Consider the following 20568-nt stretch of genomic DNA (forward strand, 5'->3'; position numbering starts at 1 on the left):
ACCATTTCATATTGTGAAGGCCGCCCCTTGATTGCAAAGTTATTTTTTTCAGCAATAAGGTAACTTGCTGCATGAATCAGTCAGTAAGCAAGGTTTACCTGTACTATATGCAGAGTCTGTCTCAGTCAGTAATAAACTTGGAAGCCTTGTTATCATCTCATTTCCCTGCCTGACTAAGGAAGGTTCCCTCCAGGGCTGAAGAGAATTACAAAAGTTGGACACGTAACAAACATCATCTAACTACATGAGTTGATTGAGTGAAGACAATCCTAACCTGGGGGTACAAACGAACCACAGCTTCAGGCATTTAAACAAAAACAGCCTTGCATTGGAAGAGCGAAGTAGTGTGTGTGTGTGGGGGGAGAGAGAATGTTAAATTAGGATTTACCACAGATCAGTTGAATCCCAGCAAACCACAGTCTGAACTGGCGTTGGGAGACTGTGTTTCTCTCACCAGGCTCTTGTAAGGAAGACCTGGGATCCCACCTTACACCCTCCCTCCCTCCCCCATGTGGGAAAGAGGAGTTATTCAGTTTATATGCAAGTGATCAGGGTTTTTTTTTCTTCTCATTTCAAGGTTCTTGTTATTAGGACTGTAAGCTCCCAGAGTCGCCCGGTTCAAATGGGTGGCCATAGAAATGAAACACAGGTAGCCCTTGACTTATAACTGTCCGTTAGTGACCATTCAAAGCTACAACAGCACTGTATAAGGTGGCTTGCAACTGGTTATCACACTTTCACAGTTGTCGCATTCCCATGGTCATATAATTAAAGTTCAGATGCGTGGCAATCTATCTTCTATCTATCTATCTGTCTGTCTGTCTGTCTGTCATCTATCTATCTATCCAAATGTGTGTTTGTGTGTGTGTGTGTGTGTATGTATGTTCCAGCATAACTCTGGAACGCCTCAAGCAATTTCAACTAAACTTGGTACACAGATGACTTACTCTCTGGAAAGAATTATTGTGGGGGGTAAGACACCCTAAAACCCCTTGGTATGTGTGTTCTGTTAAAATACAGCCTGTTGTGCCTTAAAATGGCTTATACTGTACTGCTGCAAAATGGCTTCTACTGTGCAGCGCAGTGGAGTTGCCATGGGCTTCACAGTACTCCACAAGGGGCTTCCTCTGGTAAGGCGAAAAATCCAACATTAGAAATTATGTTTGGTCTGGACATTTCCCCCTTATAAATAAATACCTGGATAACGCTGGATTATCGGCTACTTTGTCCATATTTATGATACTTGCAGTGTCCAAGGGTCAAAAGTGAGTTTTCTGAATTTCTGACAAGCAAAGTCAACAGGGAAGCCAGAATCACTTAACAGCCGTGTTACTAACTTATCAACTGTAGTGATTCACTTAACAACTGTGGAAGAAACGTTATAAAATGGGGCAAAACTAACTTAACAAATGTCTCGCTTAATGGTAATTTGGGCTCAATTACGGTCATAAGTCGAGGGCTTTCTGTACATAATAAATGTGATAAAGGTAGTAAAATAGGGCAAAACTCACTTAACAACGGTCTCGCTTTGGGCTCAATTGGGGTTGTAAACCGAGGATTATCTGTAAATAAAAATAAAATAATAATTTATTAAATGTATGTGCCACTCAACTACTGGCCACTCTGGGCCTTTTATATAAAGTGTTAAAGCATTTAGAAAGAAGGAAATAAGAGAAAAAGAAAAAGAATAAAGATGGCAGAAATGATTGCCTTTATGATCGAATGCAAAAAAGAAAAGGGAAAAAAAGTTCAGAAAAAAAGGGAGAAGATGAAAAAGAAGCAAAAAATAAATAAATCCAGAAACAAAAAAATAACAATCCAGAATCAGGTACAATAAAGAATTCAAGATTCCTATCCAAACGAACATTTAATCTAAGGTTACATCCTCCTGTTTACCAATTCTTCCTCTCTTTTTCCATGCTTCTATCCCTGTTCTGGCAGTGAGAAAAGGCAAAATTGAGAAGGCGGCATACGTATATTAAGTAATATAAATAAAGGGACATTTTCAATATGTGGTGAGCGCTGAAGGAATTGTTTCTGCGTGGAGGTAGCTCAAGAGTGCTATTTGAAGAGGTGGCTAACTCTGCCAAGCGTTTCCTTAAGGCAGGGGTGTCCAAACTTGGGAACTTTAAGACTTGTGGACTTCAACTCCCAGAATTCCCCAGCCTGGGGAATTCTGGGAGTTGAAGTCCACAAGTCTTAAAGTTCCCAAGTTTGGACACCCCTGCCTTAAGGTTTTCTCTCTGGATTTATAACCATATATTTTGTTTTCATTTCCGTGGGCAGCATGCAAGATGCCTTCAATGTGCCAAGGTGGCTTTACTACCACTCGGTGGGGGGGGGGGGGGGAGGAAAGGGCGATGAAAAATCATCGCATTAACTGCAACTGGCCTCCACACAAAAAAAGGCAAACCGGAGATATTCTTTGTTCTTGCTTGCCTTAATTCCCTGGGAAGAGAAATAGATGAGAGTCAACAATCTTGTAAGGCGGACACGGTTGCTTTGCAGTGTCTCTCTCTCTGCACTTGTGATGTGAATGTGTTTGTCATAGTAACAGCCTAATCAACCCTCTGGCTTGCCAGGCCTCCTATTTACAAATGGGGCAGGGGGCTTTTCTGCAGGACTGAACGAGCAACTGGCAGGAGAGGGACTGCAACTTGGGGGGAATAGAATTTGTCACGCTGCATTTCTCTAAAATTGCCATAAATACCAATTGCTTAAAAATAGGGTTACTTTGGGTTATTTTGTGTGGATGTTGCCTTCTCCTCTGCAGAAAATTGCAAACATTATTCATTCAGTAAGTGTTTTACTGTCTGTTCTAATAAATATTTTAATTGCCATGGCATTTGGACCATGAAAACTAAATAACAAAAACAAACACTGGTTGCTATTTTTTGCAAACTAAGAAATTAAAGAAAAATGAAGATAGATTGCTACTGTAATTAAAATGCCTTGTTAAGCTGTCATTGCAAAAGTTATTTATGGCAGCAATCAAATCTTATCGCATATGAAATGTTGTGTGTTTATTTATCCATTAATTGATATTTTGCTTAACCATGTAAAACAAAGTAGGATTTTGATGGCATTATTGTGGTCATCATCTTGACTTTCTTTTTGACTCCCCTTCAGACATCCCTGTTTATGCAACAATTGATTGATTTGGTTACAGTCCCCACTCTATAAGTTGATTGTAGACGTGATCCAAAGACAGAGGAGGGATTAAAAACAGAAGAACGTCTGGCTTTGAGAGCGTGACATTTAAAAGAACATTTAGGATACTAGAACAATGTCATAATGAAATATTGGGTTGGTCAAGATTTCAGCAAGCACCCCTGGCTGGAGGATAACCTGATCAGCTCAAACCTGTTCAGGTGTTCAGTAGCTGTTATGTTTAGGTCAACGGGTGCTGTACAGATTTATTATAATGAAATCCAGGTGGATAAAATTACAGTAAAATCAGCTGTAAAACAATATTCAGCAACCTTCTTTCTGCGAGAAAGACAGTGAAACAGAGATGCCTCTTAGGTGTGTCTTTTGTGTTGAGTAAAGGGGTGGGGGGAAGGATAGATAAAGCCAGGAGGGGGCTTATAAGGGCCAAAATCAGCCCTAACTACTTGGCATTAACCCCTGAATCATTGATCTCTTTGCAAAATTGTGACTCGCTGCAGTCTCAATGTGCACAGATGCTTTCTCCATTAAGGCTCTGGTTGCAGGCCACACATCAGAAACGCCATGGGGAGCGCAAGACTCCCGTCTACCCGCTTCTCTCTGTGCAGAATGACATCATGGGAACATGACATCACCCTTGGCAGGAGAGCACTGGCTTTTTAATGGGCTCCCAGGAGTACCCCTTCTGCTGTGCTTGGAGGAGAATCATGCACGATGAATGAGCTTCTGAGGCTGGTCCTTGCGCAGAGCACATTGCCCCAGCAATGCTTTGATCTGCCCTCTTGCCCCTTTATGACTCTCTCAGCCCGGACTCAGGAACGTGCTGTGGGAGGGGGCATCGGTCTCTGTGGGTGAAAACCCCTTTTTCTTTCTGGCACTCTCAATGCCGTCATTTGCCCACCATGCAGCTGGTGGAGACTTTCCTGCAGAGGAGGCCACTCTCCTATGGCAAGGGCTTACAAGGAACAGAGAGAATGGCCTCCAGTAGGAAGAGATAGGGAAGCAAAAGTTCCCAAAGCCAGAATTTTTAACTACTTTTAAAAAGGTCTGTAGAGATTTTCAGTCATCCAGGTCATGGTTGTCCCAAAGGTGCTTTTTCAGGAGGCAAGGAGCATAAATCCTTCCATTCCCCACTATCCTTATTCAGAGCTGAATAAGCTTCATGGATGAGAAGTGAAACATCTTCAAAGAAAAAACAAAGTCCAGTTGCCTCCGGAAAAAGCACCTTTGAGATACTTTTAAAAAGTAGAAGCACACACAACAGCATTAAAGGAGCAACACAACCACAAAAATAATAAGCAGAGCAAACAAAAAAGAGAGAATCTAAAGATGATCTTTGAAGCAAATCAACTCCTAACTCCATGTTTGAGAAATTGGTTCAAGCATTGCTGAAAATAAATATTGTCTTATACTGTAATTATTTTGGTTAAATTGACACAGGGCTTTAGATGGACTTTATGATGTCGTGCCCGAGCCCTAAAAGAGTATGGGGAGAATGGGAGTGCCATTCTGATTGTCTGATGGGGGCAAATTCATTGCAGCCCCCACCCTCTGAAAACTCTGGGTGAGAAAGTGACAGATACGCAAACTAAAACTTCAGAGGACTGAATTCCCCCAATAAATGGGGGAGATGTGGTGATTGAGTTCGTAGATTGCACTAAATCATCATAAGGTTTTGGCTTCGTAGGTTTGATGAACTCCACTGTTGCACTTGTGAATTTGGTTTTGGGGTCTGGTGTGTTGTGTGAACCTGGGCTGTGGTGCAGGGGTGGGTTCCGGCAGCCACTACTGCCGGTTTGCTCATGGGTGCGCCGTGCAATAAAAAACGTTCCAAAAGATTGGATAGAAACCTTCCAGGGGGTGTGGGGATCTGTAAAAGTAGCCTTGAGAAAAGCAGCAGAAACCCACAAAGTACAAGCCAACAGGAAATGGCCTCCACAGAAGCCATCCCAGGTGGGGGAGAGGGTGCACCTGTCAACCAAATACCTGAAATTGAAGGTCCCCTGTTGAAAACTGGGTCTGACTAGGCCCATTCCCCATTGTGTGGATAATTAACCCCGTGACAGTGGAACTGAAACTACCCCGACTGCCAGGGAAAGTCCATCCCTGGTAGAACCGAAAAACAAGATGGCGCCACTTATGGCGCTGCTTGGAGAACCGGTTCAGGGGCGTGGCAGGCCTGGGTCGCTGCCGGTTCCAGGTGATCCAGGCCGCCCAACCACTACCAGTTCGCCTGAACTGGTCCAAACCGGTAGGAACCCACCCCTACGGTGGTGGCTGAACTAGATTTTTCTCCAAAGATGCTTCAAACACACCGGCGCAAACGTGTAGAGGGGCTTCACACACCATACTAGGCTGTCTTGAAAAACAGACCCCAATTGGTTAAATTCATATAAAATGCTTTAACCTAAGCCATAGTTTATAAACAAAAGTACCCAACCCCAAAACAACAAGGGGCGTTTGCAGTTTTGTGTATATGCATATAAAAGGAAAATGACAGCTGCAATCATGTGGTTGAAGCCCCCCCCCCACTTTATGTTGCCATGCAGATAAAAATGGCAACCATTTTTTTGCCCCCCTCCCCTGTTGTTGCCCCCCATGAGCCAAGCCTTTCCAGGGTTGGGATGTTTTCCTTAGCATCTTTTCCTGTCTACATTGTACTCCTGGGGTGTGTGTGTGTGTAAGAGTTGGCCTTTAAGAAAATCTAGCTGCCCCCCTCCCCAGACAGACTGAAGGATGCAGCAGGATGATGTCCCTTAGAGCAGGGGTCTCCAACCTTTGCAACTTTAAGACTTGTGGACTTCAACTCCCAGAGTTCCTCAACCAGCAACGCTTGGCCACTTTAAGACTTGTGAACTTCAACTGGTCCACAAGTTGGTTCAGCAAGCCAGCTAAGGAACTCTGGGAGTTGAAGTCCACAAGTCTTAAAAGTGGCCAAGTTTGGAGACTCCTGATGTAGAGGAAGCCCCTCCGCCCTTGGGGCAGAAGACAGAGAACCCTTCTTAGTGACACACGGGAGGAGCCAGAGCCATGTCCCAGAGCCAAGGAAAATGTACTTGGAGGTAGAAAAACAAGGAGGCTGCAGCCAGAGAGCTTTGAGTGGCATTTCGTTGGTCTTGGTCCCACCGAGCAAATTGGCTGGGAGTGGGAGGGAAGGGCATTGAGCTGGGCGCCTTCTGGGGGGCTTCTGGCCAAGAGTTTTCCACCCACCACCCGGCAGAGGCATGGCTTTTCTTCAGGAGTCTTTGCTTCTTTGCACATGAAAAGCGCAACATTTATGCACAGGATCTGTTTTGGCTGGAGGCAAACATTAAACATAGTGGAACACTCACTTTTCAGAAGAGGCTGCAACACTTGTACATCTCTTAAATAGGCCACAATTTCCTTGCCTACAAACCTGTCTATTTTGACAAATCTTATTTATCCTAAAAGTTTTAATTTGGTTTCAGTGGGAGAAAAAATTGCCTTTTTTTCATAATTGTTTTCTGAAATGAGCAATGAGGATTGTTTGGGGAACTGACTGTGGTTCAGCCAGCAGAGGAATTAGCACAAACTCTGTTAGCTACCAAATTGAATGTTGATTATACTTGTAATTAATCTTTGCTTCTGTAGAGTACAATAAAACTGGATGTGAAAATTTACTGATACAATCCCACATGTACGCCATTAAACAAAATAGCAGTATTATAATAACAACTTTTAATATCTATACTATCTATCTATCTATCTATCTATCTATCTATCTATCTATCTATCATCTATCCATCCATCCATCCATCCATCCATCCATCATCTATCTATCTATCTATCTATCTATCTATCTATCTATCTATCTATCTATCTATCATCTATCTATCTATCATCTATCTCCTTCCTATACCCATCCACCCACCTACTCTATCTATCTTATCTCTATCATCTATCTATCTATCTATCTATCTATCTATCTATCTATCTATCTATCTATCTATCTATCTATCTATCATCTATCTATCTATCTATCTATCTATCTATATCCACCCACCCACCTACTATATCTATCCTGTCTGTCTGTCTGTCTGTCTGTCTGTCTGTCTGTCTGTCTATCTATCTATCTATCTATCTATCTATCTATCTATCTATCTATCTATCTATCATCTATCTAATAAATATCTAGGATAATTAAAAGCACAAGTAGGAGTTACGGCTACAATTAAAAAGGAAATGGAAATAGCCTAGTCCTTAAAGCCTGTTTGAAGAAGATAAAAGGCTTTTAAAGCAAGGGGGACATTTTGGCAGAGAATGGAAACTAGCACAAATATTTGCTAATGCAGGAACAGAGAATTGCTTGCTTTTCATTCTTCCTTTTTAACATGGAAAGGTTCTGCTTTCCTATTTATAGTCGGTCTGTCAGTAGTCCCACAGAGACTACTTTAAAGAGAGTGGGATTTGTTTGGCTTCAAGAAATGGTTTTAAAAAAATGGATTTTCATGTAACTTTCCTCAAATAACTGTTGTTTTGTGTTCTCAACACAACCCATTATATTTATTTATCCCTCCTGAATGCACTTTATCAGTGAAATATTGTGGGCTCTTTTTATGAATATGGCGGCTGATTTCTCCCCGTGGATAATCTAGTATTAGAAGGACATGGAGTAATTGGTAGCTGAAACATGTCAATTGGGCTGAGCAAATCCATGTTTTCCGGCCCCTTGTTCCGAGTCTGGAGATAAGCATAATTGCGGATGGTAACAAGCTTAATCTGCTCATTTTCTCCCCAGGAATCTTTCCAATAACAAGATCAGCACCTTAAACGCTGAAGTGTTCCTGCACTTGACTTCTCTGGCAAAACTGTAAGTATTTCTGAGACCTCCTGTTTCACAGCACTGCAAATAATTCTGCATAATTCTGCTGAAGAGGAACATTTATATTGTACTCGGGGAACCTCAGCCGGGGGTTTTGATTAAAGGAGCTTCTAGTCCTCAATTCCAGTGGAATGACTTGAATGGAGACGGTGGCTGATGAGATCGCATCTTGGCCGGGGAATTCTGGGAGTTGAAGTCTAGGCGTCTGAGAGCCGCCGAGATTGGGGAAGCCCTGCTCTAAAGCGGTGATGGCGTAGCCGTGACGTATGTCAAAGGTGGCATGCCACGACATATTGGGTGACACAGCAACGTTCAACAACACCCGACATCAATTATTCTTGAACGTACACCCTGTTCTTAGGCACTTTCCTGAGGCCGTGGAGGGCATACAGGAATGGGGTGCCTCTCGGTCTCTGGAGCTTCCAGAGTCACGTGAGGATGGGACCTGCTTTCGTTCAGTCTTGAGAGGCTGCGGAGGCCAAGGGAGAGAAACTGCTTCAAGAACACGGCAGCCTCAGGTGGGCCCACAGGGGAGGAGGAAGGGGAGAGGACAGGACGGACCTTATGTAGCCCTGGGCTTGGGGGGGGGGCAATTGCCTTCTTCCCCAGTAGTATGGGGTGGCCTTTTTGAGAGGCATTGAAATCTAGACCTGGACCTCTCCTTCAGGCTCAGCCTTGGGTGCTGCTGTTCAGGCTGGGATAGTTGTGGAGCAGGGAGATAGAAAGTTGTTTCTCTTCTCCTGGAGGAGGGGAGGTGATACACCAGCAGAATCATTTGGCATTTTCTGAATTTATGTACACTAAAAGTTTATGCACTAGAGACAAATTCCTTTGGTGTCTAATCCATCCTCTCCCCTTCCATCCTCTCCCCCTTCCATCCTCTCCCCTTCCATCCTCTCCCCTTCCCTCCCATTCTCTCCCCTTCCCTCCCATCCTCTCCCCTTCCCTTCCATCCTCTCTCCTCCTCTCCACTTCCATCCCCTCTCCTCTCCTCCCCTTCCCTCCCCTCCCCTTCCCTCCCATTCTCTCCCCTTCCTTACATCCTCTCTCCTCCTATCCACTTCTATCCCCTCTCCTCTCCTCTCCTCCCCTACCCTCCCATCCTCTCCTCTCCCCTTCCCTTCCATCCTCTCCCCTGCGCTGCCCTCCTCTCCCCTTCCATCCTACTCTTACTCCTATTTTTGTCATGCCAAAAAACCAACAAAGTTCACCATCACTGCTCTAATGTTAAAAAGAAGATGAGAGCTCTAGTGTTAAAAAGAGCAATGAAGAGTTCCATATAGTGGCTTATCATCATTGTTGTTGTTGTTGTTGTTGTTAGTCTTACAGTCTACCACATATTTAGATTGGACTTGACATTTTTATCCACCTACCGAGTCCTTCCCAAGGACCTGGGATAGGCAGATGTGGAGGTTTAATGGTGTTAAAGGTATAAACACAAAGGACGTAAGCTGTTCTGAGTCAAGCTGCCTTTTGCAATTGACTGATGAGGATTTCACCGCCTTGGGATTTTTTAATTTTAGGCAGCCAACGTATCTTCCTTGTACTTTCCCCAGAACAACAACCCTTTGAGGTGGATTGGGCTGAGAGGAAGGGACTTGCCCACAGTCACCCAGCCGTCCTCCATGGCCTAAGACAGGACTAGAACTCACTGTCTCCCAATTATGTACCTTTATACACTTATTCAAAGTAAAGAGTGTTTGATACGCCATTGTAGCCTGTTTTAATCAAATCCCACATGCGCCCAATATCCCATGTTCCTGATCTTGAGAATCTTCCTTTAGCAAAACAAGTTGAAGCAGGTATTGGAAACGACTTTTTAGAAGGTTAGCACACACTACAAGAGTCAGGCAAAGAATTCTGGCATCGTTTTTTCCCTACAGGAACTGAGCTGGCTTTTGAAATGTCTTTCTAAGACGAAGGGAATTTTGGAAGCATGTGCAGGGAGCAAGGTACCATGTGATATGTGCTGATGGGAATGTCCTGTCCACAAAGCTGCAGCTATCCCAAGGGAAAAGCTTGTGGGAAAAGCCCTCCCATTAGGAGTCGTCCTTGAGAAATTTTGAGAAAACATTGGCTTAATTTCTATGGCTGCAAATTTGATGGAGAATTTAGAAACAATGCAAAAACAAGACCGTAAAGTGTGAACAAGATGCAATGAGAAAGATGTTTCAGTGATGACAGAAGCTGGGTTAGGAAAACTACAATTTTAAATTGTGACTTGCTGAACAAACCGTAGTGGCTTAGTAGGCGCAATCCAATCAGCTACCCTGCTTCCCCGAAAATAAGACCAATCGGGCTTTTGCGCGCATGCGCTAAAATAAGTCCTCCCCCGAAAATATTGCAACACAGCAGCAGCCGTGAGGCGACCACACTCGCCACCTCCTGCACCTCAAAAATAAATAAGACCTCCTCGAAAATAAGGCCACGCGCTTATTTCAGGGGTCAAAACAAAATAAGACCCTGTCTTATTTTTCGGGGAAACACAATAGTGTTTCTCAATCTTTTCTTCACCCTGGGATCCCTTTAAATATCTTTTGTGGCCACAGACCATGGATCCCCAAGACCACGGATCCCCAAGACTTAACTCAAGATTTAAATCATAACATTTCTTCAAGCCTTCGCAGAACCCTTGTGATGACATTGTGCCCCCCCTCCCCCCGGGTCCACAGACCACAGATTGAGAACTATTGCAATAAGTCACAATAGGTAGATTGACACTTCAGGCTAAACCAAGATCAAACAAACAAGTAAAAAAATATTATTACCACCAAAGGCCAGTCCAGAGTTCGATATAAGACTACTATATACAGTGAACCTTTGAAATGAATATATAAAATGAAAGCAACAACCAACAGATAAAGCAAACAATGCAATTATCCCCAGTGTTGTGTTAAGCCATAATATAGATGTCCTGGGGAAAAAATAAACATGACCCAAATGTGGGATTTCAGAGCTGAATTCCTAATGTAAATCCATCCTGTTTCCAAGCCCAGATTCTCTTTTCCGACAATGGCTGAGCCTTTAATCCAGGGGTGTCCAAACTTGGGAACTTTAAGACTTGTGGACTTCAACTCCTAGAATTTCCCAGCCTTTTCATTGGGAAATGTTGACTTAAGACAACACCAGAAAAGGATTCCTTCTGACAAGTGTGAACCAAGCCTATTGTGCCACAGAAGAGTTGGCTCTACGTGGACATTAAGATCTAACAGGTCAGATAATTTCAGTCATGCTAATTGAGGAGAAACTTCCTAAGAGTGAGGACAATAATAAGCAAAACAACTTGCCTCCAGAAGTTGTGAGTGTTCCATCACTGGAGGTTTTCAAGAAGAGATTGGACAACCATTAGTCTGAAATGGTGTAGGATCTTCTGCTTGAGCAGGGAGCTGGACTAGAAGACCTCCAAGATCCCTTTCAGCTCTATTCTGATTCTGATTCTAAGCCTTAACTTGCTTTAATCTTGGTTTAGGGAGTAAACTATAAAACACTGAAGCTTCTTTGACAGTAGAAACATGCTAAGCTAAACTGGAAGAGGCCACACAATTGTGAGAGCCTGTTGTGCTGGTGTATGTTGTAAGTAAACAGTGTGAGGAGGAAGATTCCCTCCTCTGCACAGCTGCAGCACCGGTTCAGTTTAGGGCCGTGCACAGCTGTCATTCCTGGAACATAAAAACTTGTAATCTTTTTCTTTTTTTGAGATGTAACAGCTCAGTTTTTGTCTGCCTGGTGATCTCTATTCTGTCCCTTTTCCGATGAAAAATGCTCTGTACCTGAGGTTTAGGCGGTGGAGGGAGAGAAGGAAAAGTGTGTTCATTTGTGCTCATGCCCTTTTCTCTCTTTTTGCAGAGATTTAAGCAACAACAAGATTTCTTCGATAGAAGATGGAGTATTTGATAATTTATTTAATTTAACTGAAATGTAAGTCAACACGCTGAACTATCTTATATTTTTAAAAATGTTCTCACTCCCTTGGGATGCGGCCTTAGGATTCTGGATTTCTAAATTCCTTAATTAGTTTTTTCCTGCATCCATTTTCACCTGCTTTGGGGAAATGGGGGGGGGGGGGAGGATCAGGAGGCGCATCTTATTTGGGCCATTATATTATATATCTGATTAAAAATTGTTTGTGTGAGGGGGTGGGTTTTCATCAGGACCACAACAGTGTGTTTCCTTTAAAGCAGTGGTTCTCAACCTGTGGGTCGGGACCCCTTTGGGGGTCAAAGGACCCTTTCACAGGGGTCGCCTAAGACCATTGGAAAGCACATATTTTCGATGGTCTTAGGAACCGAGACACCAATTTTATGATTGGGGGTCACCACAACATGAGGAACTGTATTAAAGGGCATTGGGAAGGTTGAGAACCACTGCTTTAAAGGGATGAATTTCCTCAGGATTATGACATGACAGGAAAGGCTTCGTATGCTTGCTGTTAAATATAAATATCAAATGAAAAATTTGTAATAATACACTTTTCATCAGGTCTGGGTTTAAACCCCCACTTATTCTAAAGAGGATTAATGTGATTATAACTGTTATCCCCTTCAAAATATCAAGTAAAGTCTCCTGCACAAGCATATCCATGTTGTTTTCCTGGCAATATAATGGAAGTGGCTTGCCAATGCCATTTTCCAAGATTGCTTTACATTTCTAATCTAATCAAACACCTATCAAGTACTGATTTAAATTAAGACTGACAAAAATGTATTGGAATAAATAAGCAGGAGCAGGATCAGGCCAAAGTGAGGCCTCCTGTTATGTACAATGTCAAGACGAAAACTTTCAGATGTCCAAAGAGGAGAACTGAAGACCATGGTCATCTTCTACCATTGTTCCTTGGCAGATGCTCTTCACAAGATTGCATCACTTACTTGAAGAAATATAACAACCTCTGCAAAGTGGTTTTACCTCCCTTTAATAGCAATGGTGCTTAGACTTATATACCGCTTCACAATGCTTTACAGCCCTCTCTATGCAGTTTACAGAGTCAGCCTATAACCCCCAACAATCTGAGTCCTCATTTTATCCACCTCGGAAGGTTGAGTCAACCTTGAGCTGGTGAGGATCGAACTGCTGGCAGTCAGAGAAGTAGCCTGCAGTACTGCATTCTAACTACTGCATCACCCATGGCTCTTTAAGCCATCGAAGTTCAGCCCTCAGCATCCTTAATATTTATGTAAGCAATTTGTCTCGTGTCTCATTATTTGTGAACTCTAAGCAGTTAAGTAATTTCACGCACTGGCTGGAGTCACACATTGTGGTTTTTTTTAACCACACTTTGTTGAATAAGTCACAGTTGTCTAAATTCAGTTGTGCTAAGGCCAAGATGTTGAGTTTTTATTTCTTGGCTAGGTGCCTTGAATACGGAATGCAGGCCAGTATGGAAAACCTCCTCTGTTTGTTTCTCTCCCATTCTTCCACTTGCTATTTCGATAGTTATTGTAGAATGAGAAGAGGCTGCTTATTATTATTATTATTATTATTATTATTATTATTATTATTATTATTATTATTATTATTATTATTATTATCAGCCTGTATTTTCTCCCGTGTCTTTCAGAGACTTAAGTGGGAATCCGTTTTTTTGTGATTGCAACCTGGCCTGGCTCCCCCGTTGGGTTGAAGAGAGAAACGTGAAGGTGTCCCGTCCATCCGAGACTCAGTGCGCTCAGCCGCTGGAGTTGGCCGACCTTCCGCTTTTCAACGTCTCCTTCAGTGACGCTACTTGCGGTAAGGCAGAGAAGGGCTGGGGCATGTGGGGAAGGAGTGGGGCAGGAAGCACTGGGGAGCAAAAGTGCAGAAGTCATTCAGGCCCCATAAAGCAGGGCCCCAGTTTTATACAGCTCACCATTTTACATAAATGGACCTCTGGCCCTAATATTCTCTTGGTTTTCGGTAAAGCGTTGTGCGAAGCATGAAGAAAAATAAGCAGTTAAGCAAGGAAGTTAAAAGAGGAGGGTAGGAGAAAAAGAAGGAGAAAGAAATGTAACTTTAGATTAAATGTGAGAAGGATATTTAAAGAGAAAAGTGTCAGGGTACCACATGGTTTAATTCACCAAGTTTCATGTACAGGAAGTTCTCGACTTACAGCAGTTCATTTAGTGACCGTTCAAAGTTACAACAGCACTGAAAAAGTGACTTATGACCGTTTTTCACACTTACAACCGTTGCACCCATCCCCATGGTCACCTGACCAAAATTGGGATGCTTGGAAAGCTCAGAAACAGGTGGATTATACACAGGAATGGGTAAAATGGATTGATTACATACAGAATAAATACCAGACTAGGAAGTACTATGTAGCCTTTAGGTAAGAATGTTTAGATTGATAGATGATCAGAGTAAATAATATATGGGATGCTTGGAATTGTTAGAGTGGTATACAGCGGAAGTCAGGGGGGTGGGTTTGTGTGGGAGGTGGGGGAGGGTTAGGGTGGAGGGCGGGGCAATATATATGTATAAATAAACTAGAAGATGGGATTAACGAAACATTGTTATTTTAGGAGAAATTTATATTAAGAGTTATATATGTTAAATTAGCTTAGAAGATGGGATCAATGTGCTATTATTAATCTAAGAGAAATTTACATTGTGTTTGTTGGGAGGAGAGGGGGCACAATATGTGAACGAGTAATTTACTTTAAGATGGGGGGAGGGGAGGGGGCAAAGTATTTGGTATAATATTTGAATGTGAATTTTTGCGGGGGGGTTGGGGGGGCGTAGCATTTGTATGAGATTTACATTGTATGGCGGGGGTGTGTGAAAAGGGGGGAAATCTGTTTGTATAAAACTCTTAATAAAAACAAAAAACAAAATTGGGATGCTTGGCATCTGGTTCCTATTTGTGACGGTTGCAGCGTCCCTGGGTCATGGGATCCTCTTTTGCGACCGTCTGACAAGCAAAGTCTATGGGGAAGCCAGATTCACTTAACAACCGTGTTAGTAGCTTAACAACTGCAGCGATTCACTTAACAATTGTGGCAAGGAAGGTCGTAGAATGGGACAAACTTCACTTAACAAATGTCTCATTTAGCAGCAGAAATGTTGGACTCAATTGTAGTTGTAAGTCGGAGAATACCTGTATTTTGTGAGCCGTGTCTATTTGTCTCACATTAGTGGGTGTTCAGGACTTTCCCAGTTGGTCTCATTGGGTTCCCCCAAACTGAGCACTTCCCTCCCCCGATCCGGGTCTGATCTGCTCCTTAGAGGTTGGTGCGTCTGACTTGGCCCAACTATATACCGCAAAATGTGACAAGTATCAGGGTCACAAAAGCACCCAAAAGTAAATCAGAGTCCGAGGCAAAGCATTCCTCAAAGTTCCAATTGATTAAGAGAGCCATGTTGGCACATCTGGGAAAACCCGAATCTGAAGGCTTCCTGGTTTTTCCCACCCAGTTGAAAGTTCAAGATCCTGCCCCCCCACACCCACAAGCCCATCCCATGGTCCAATCTCCCACTGCCATGCTGGCAGTTGTATCCCTCCAGTTCCAGTCAGGTGCAGAGGTGCAAAGACAAAGGATGACCTTGGCTTTCTAGAAAGGAATTTTGTTTTGGCTACATAGCATCTAACTCCGTACAATCCCCCCTCCCATTTTCCCACCATAGAAAATGCATAGTAGAATCATAGGAAGTGTGGCAGGCCAAAGATCCACAAGAAAAGATGGCTGCAGGCCTGACAGCAAGTTCCTGTATAGCAGGGGTATCAAGCTCAATTTCATTGAGGGCTGCATCAGGGCTGTGGTTGACCAGGGTGTGGTGGGTGTGGCCAACTGGGTGGGCATGGCCATCTTGATGCCACTCACTGGGTGTGGCTGACTGAGTAAGTGTGACTGACTGAGTGGGCGTGGCCAGCCTGACGCCACTCCCCAAACTGCTGACATGTTTCCTCTTTGCATTGGGTAGACTGGGCGGAAGCCATGTGGGCTGGCCCCTTACATTTTCCAGGACAGCCCCGTGGGCCGGATCTGACCACATCGCAGGCTGAATCCGGTCCACGGGCCTTGTGTTTGTTACCCCTGTTGTTGAGAGTGTGGAGCAGGGGTGAAATCCAGCATGTTCTGGAGAACCGGTAGCAGAAATTTTGAGTAGTTCGGAGAACCAGTAAATGCCACTTCTGGCTGGCCCCAGAGTGGGGGGGGGGGTGGCCCCAGAGTGGGGGGGATTGCAGTATCCTTCCCCTGCCATGCCCACCAAGCCATACCGTGCCCACCAAGCCACGCCCATAGAACTGCTAGTAAAAAAAATGGAATTTCACCACTGGTGTGGAGGGTGACCTTGGCAGAAGTGTGCAAGGATCACTATCAAGGCAAAGGAGGACGAAACCCTTTTTTTAAAGTCCAGAGGACCAAGAAGCAGTTCAGGTGGATCTCCCTGATTCCCAGGAGCTCTAAGGGTGCTTTTTTCCCAAAAGGCAACTAGACTTTCTTAGTTTTTTCTTTGAAAACGACAACATCAACCAAACAAGAAACTTTTCCTTTTGGAAAAAAAGCACCTTTGCGACAACCATGAGTCTAGGGTGATTGAGTCTAGGGTGATTGAGAATCTCCATAGACTTATTCACAGCAGGAGGAGGAGGAGGTACAGACCTGAGTCACAATAACACAATAATAGCCTCAGACTGATGGTGTTACAGCCAATCTCATGGAGTTGGTTTCCTGATCTGCTCTACTAGTGGAATTGACTATTCGTAGCCTAGGGAACCTCCCTCCACTTCACCCAAGCAGGATTCCCTCTCAGGTTGCGTGGCCAGTTACGGGGTCCGTGGCTCTGTAGAGGGCATCCCCGGGGGGGGGGGGTGTAAGATGGAAGGTGCTGGAGTGGATCCCTGACCTGGCTGTGCTTCTGTTGCTTCTCCTTCCAGGAGCCGATTACGTTGCCTGCCTGCCGGACAACATCACAGGCGGAGGGGACTCTGTCGTCCGATTCACTTCCCATTTGCCACCGAACCTGACGGAGGAAGTGTGCAGTGCGCTTTGCTATGCCGACGGGCAAGACTACGGGGGCTTCAGTGAGGAAGCCGATTGCTTTTGCGGCTTTGCTCTGGAGCCCAACGTTTCCTCTGGCTGTTTGCCCTTCTGTGCCAGGCCCCTGGCTGGACCCCTCTGTGGGGGCCCAACGCTGCTTTCCAGGGTCTTTCCGGCTGTTCTCCCGGTGTCCTTGGAGGCTCCGGGGACACTGTGCGGCGTTTACCAAGAGGTGCCTTTCGTTCTCCACCTTCCGGTTGCGGTGGGCACCATTCAATGGGACTTCGGGGATGGAACGGGGCTTTTCAATACCACCAAGACCACCGTCCTTCAGGTCTACACATTGCCAGGATTCTTCAACGTCACAGCCACGGTTTTTGTCGGCAACCGGTTTATCTCCGCGAAGACCGAAATCGAGGTGCTGGCCTCCCCAGAGGAAATGGCGCTTCAGTGTCCCTCTTTGCTGAAGACCAATGAAAGTTTACAGTTACATATGAGGAATCGTGGAGGAACTGGACTCTCGGTGGCCTATAACATCACTGTGCAGGACAAGGAGCCTGGAAGAGGTAAGGAGTGAGCGAACCTTGCTGAAGCTTTGAATGGGCCCTAAACATCTTCATTTTGAGCTGACCTGAACACAGAATTCTGCCAACTGGGCTTATGGGCAATGTTACTCTTCCTTAGGAATCTCCCCCACCCCCTTGCGCAGCTTCTCATATATATGGAGGGAATTACCGTAAGCCAGGGGTGTCCAAACTTGGGAACTGGGGAATTCTGGGAGTTGAAGTCCACAAGTCTTAAAGTTCCCAAGTTTGGACACCCCTGCCGTAAGCCATCCTTCCCCAGCCTCGAATCTCCAAGCACCTTGATTCGTGGAGAATTTCTTTTTGAAGTTCTTCTCGTGGTTAGAGACAGGTGCCCGTCAGGAACAAAAAAAATGAGCCTGAAAGATAAAGTTCCTAACCTCTAATTCTCCTTCCACAATCAATAGGAATCAAATTGAAAGTACCTTAGGATACAAGAGGCAACTTCTAGTTCAGAGCTACCAAGTCTTTTAACTTTTCTATTTTGCTATTTTGCTGCATTGCTTTGATCTGATTTCTGCCATCTCAGAGGTGGAACAAAGAGGACCCGTGGAAATGCCAAGATCAGGTATCATGAGCCTGAGGGTTGCAGCCCTCTACCTGGCCCAAGACCAGGTGGGCTGAGGAATTGCAGCCCTCAGTCCTTCCAGATTTGTAGGCGCAGGATTTCTATACTTCACCAGTGCTAAGTATTCTGGGAGAATGAGGACTTCAGGGCCTGCTGAATCTTTGGCACAGCTTAAAACCTGAGTTTACGAAAAGAGAGGTTGGCGCATCTGCTTCTCAACTCTTGTCTTTCCTGGAATGATTTTGACCTTCCACGGATCAAAAGAGGGCAAAAAAGCAGGGAAGGCTTTATAGAGGAATCTTTGAGGTTTACATAAAATTGTTGTTTCTGCCAGATCATCAGGGGACTGGTAGTTCCAAGGAACCAGAGCCTTCTGTGCACGGTCCAAAAGCTCACTCGTGCCTTTTATTTTTTTGCTGTGCAGTGGTCTTACCTGGTTGCCCCTCGGACAGCGTGATCTTCCCTGGGAACAGGCACTGCTACTGGCTCGGAGCAGAGAAAGCAGAATGGCTGGAGGCCCAGAGGCTTTGCCAAGAGCATGGCAGTGGGAGCCTGGCCTTTGTCAGCAGCCCCGAAATCCAGAACTTCTTGGTGTCCAGCGTCACCCGGTAAGTTAGTAAAAACAGGGTCGGTCTAATTCAGTGATGGCGAACCTTTTTGGCACCAAGTGTCCAAACCGGAATGAGCACGTGTGTGCATGTGTGCGTGCTGGAGCACCGGAAACCCAAAGACCAGCTGGCTGGCGCAGACATACCTGTTTTTTGGCTGTTTTGGATCATTTTAAGGCCGTTTTTCAGGATGTTTTTGTAATGGTCTTCACGGGTGCTGGAGGGCTGGAAAACAGTGTAAAATTGGCCCGGAAAATGGCCTGGGTTTTGGCCGTTTTCTGCCACTCCAGCACCTGTGAAGCCCAGCTGACCGGCGCACATATGCGTGCTGGAAAGCAGAAGAGCAGCTGCTGATGGCGCATGTGCCCACAGAAAGGGCTCTGCGTGCCACCTCTGGCACATGTGCCACAGGTCTGCCATCATGGGTCTAATTCATTGTTTCAAAACTCTAGTGACGTTAAGACCTGTGGACTTCAACTCCCAGAATTCCTCAGCCAGCACGGATGGCTGGAGAATCCTGGGAGTTGAAGTCCACAAGTCTTAAAGCTGCTAGAATTGAGAAAAGCGGCAGTTGCTGGAAACAACATGACCATTGGTTGGTAAGGTATATGGTTTGATTTCATATGGTCTCCTTCGGTATGCCTGAGCAGGGGTTGGACTAGAAGACCTCCAAGGTCCCTTCCAACTCTGTTATTCTGTAAAAGGATTTGGTTAAAGGATGATACTGGAATTCAAGTATTTTTTGCTGATGGATGTATAGGGGAGAGATTGTTAAAATGGGAATCTTCCGATATTACCTAACTTCCTCCTCATTTTGCTGGGACAGAGAAGACAAGCAACAGGGCTGGGAGAAATTTGTGTTAAGAATTGGCAAGGATGGATGAAGCTGTCCCTCTTCTCCTATGAATATCCCATAGACCAGAGGTCCTTAAAGTTGGCAACTTTAAGATTTGTGGACTTCAACTCCCAGAATTCTCCAGCCAGCAGAGCAGAATTCTGGGAGTTGAAGTCCACAAGTCTTAAAGTTGCCAAGTTTGGGGACCCCTAGCATAGACGTTTCTTCTAAGGCAATGTTCATGTGTGAGAACCAGGGATCATCGGCCAGTCTATCGTTAAAGATGGTCCACTCCCCACAACCTAGGAGTATTTGCAGAGGATGTTCCAAGATAGGTGGAAGAGACATGAAAAAAATTAAAGTTAACTTTATGCCATTTTTTACTTAGGTCATCTAAATACAGTGATTAGTCTCCAATCATGCATATAGCTTTTCTCCTTTAGATGCATTAAAGCAAAGAATGAAGTTATTATTAAATGTCCAAATTTTTGGAAGTTCCTTGGGACCAGAACAAGCCTTTTGTGGCACATATGGCCATAAGGCTTTGGAGCTCTGGATTGTTTGGAGGGCAGTCATAGAATCATCCCCTGGAAGGGACCTTGAAGGTATTCTAGTCCAACCCCCTCATTCCAAGCAGGAGACCTCATTCCATGCCAGACAAATGGCTGCCCAACCTTTAATTGAAAAATTGTCCCTGTGACTTTCTATTCGCTGTTTCCTGTTTGGCTCGCCGGCTGCAGAAACCATCCCCGATCCTCAGGGAAGTTGCGATAACCTCCTTCCCTACCTCCATTTTGTTTTTGGGGACTGACTGCCCTGTGAGGTAAACATTGGTGGAGCATTGCTCTCAGTTCAATTCCGCGAGGAAACGTGGGAAAGCAACACCAGAGAAATCTGTTTCCCATTACCCCGTGTGACTGCCAAGGGACCCCTACATACACAAACCACACACACACACAGAGTCACCACACATTGTGGTTGCTTTTGACTCCCGGATCTACC

At 44.6% G+C, this 20568-nt stretch overlaps 1 protein-coding gene across 4 annotated transcripts in view; it reads left to right on the forward strand.

Annotated features, from left to right (window-relative positions):
* The window catches only part of PKD1 (polycystin 1, transient receptor potential channel interacting), a 184869-nt gene that overhangs the window by 46658 nt on the left and 117643 nt on the right, over nt 1-20568 (forward strand). For 3 of the 4 annotated variants that reach the window (XM_081965355.1, XM_081965352.1, XM_081965353.1), the window contains exons 2-6: nt 7928-7999; nt 11858-11929; nt 13569-13738; nt 16869-17537; nt 18548-18731. In XM_081965355.1, the coding sequence (XP_081821481.1) occupies nt 7928-7999; nt 11858-11929; nt 13569-13738; nt 16869-17537; nt 18548-18731 (1167 nt within the window). Of the gene's footprint in view, nt 1-6028; nt 6221-7927; nt 8000-11857; nt 11930-13568; nt 13739-16868; nt 17538-18547; nt 18732-20568 lie in introns of those variants that run through there. The other variant, XM_081965354.1, reaches the window with a different exon arrangement.

This window comes from Natrix helvetica (assembly GCF_964273705.1).
Source record: "Natrix helvetica genome assembly, chromosome: 13".
NCBI classification, from domain to species: Eukaryota; Metazoa; Chordata; class Lepidosauria; order Squamata; family Natricidae; genus Natrix; species Natrix helvetica.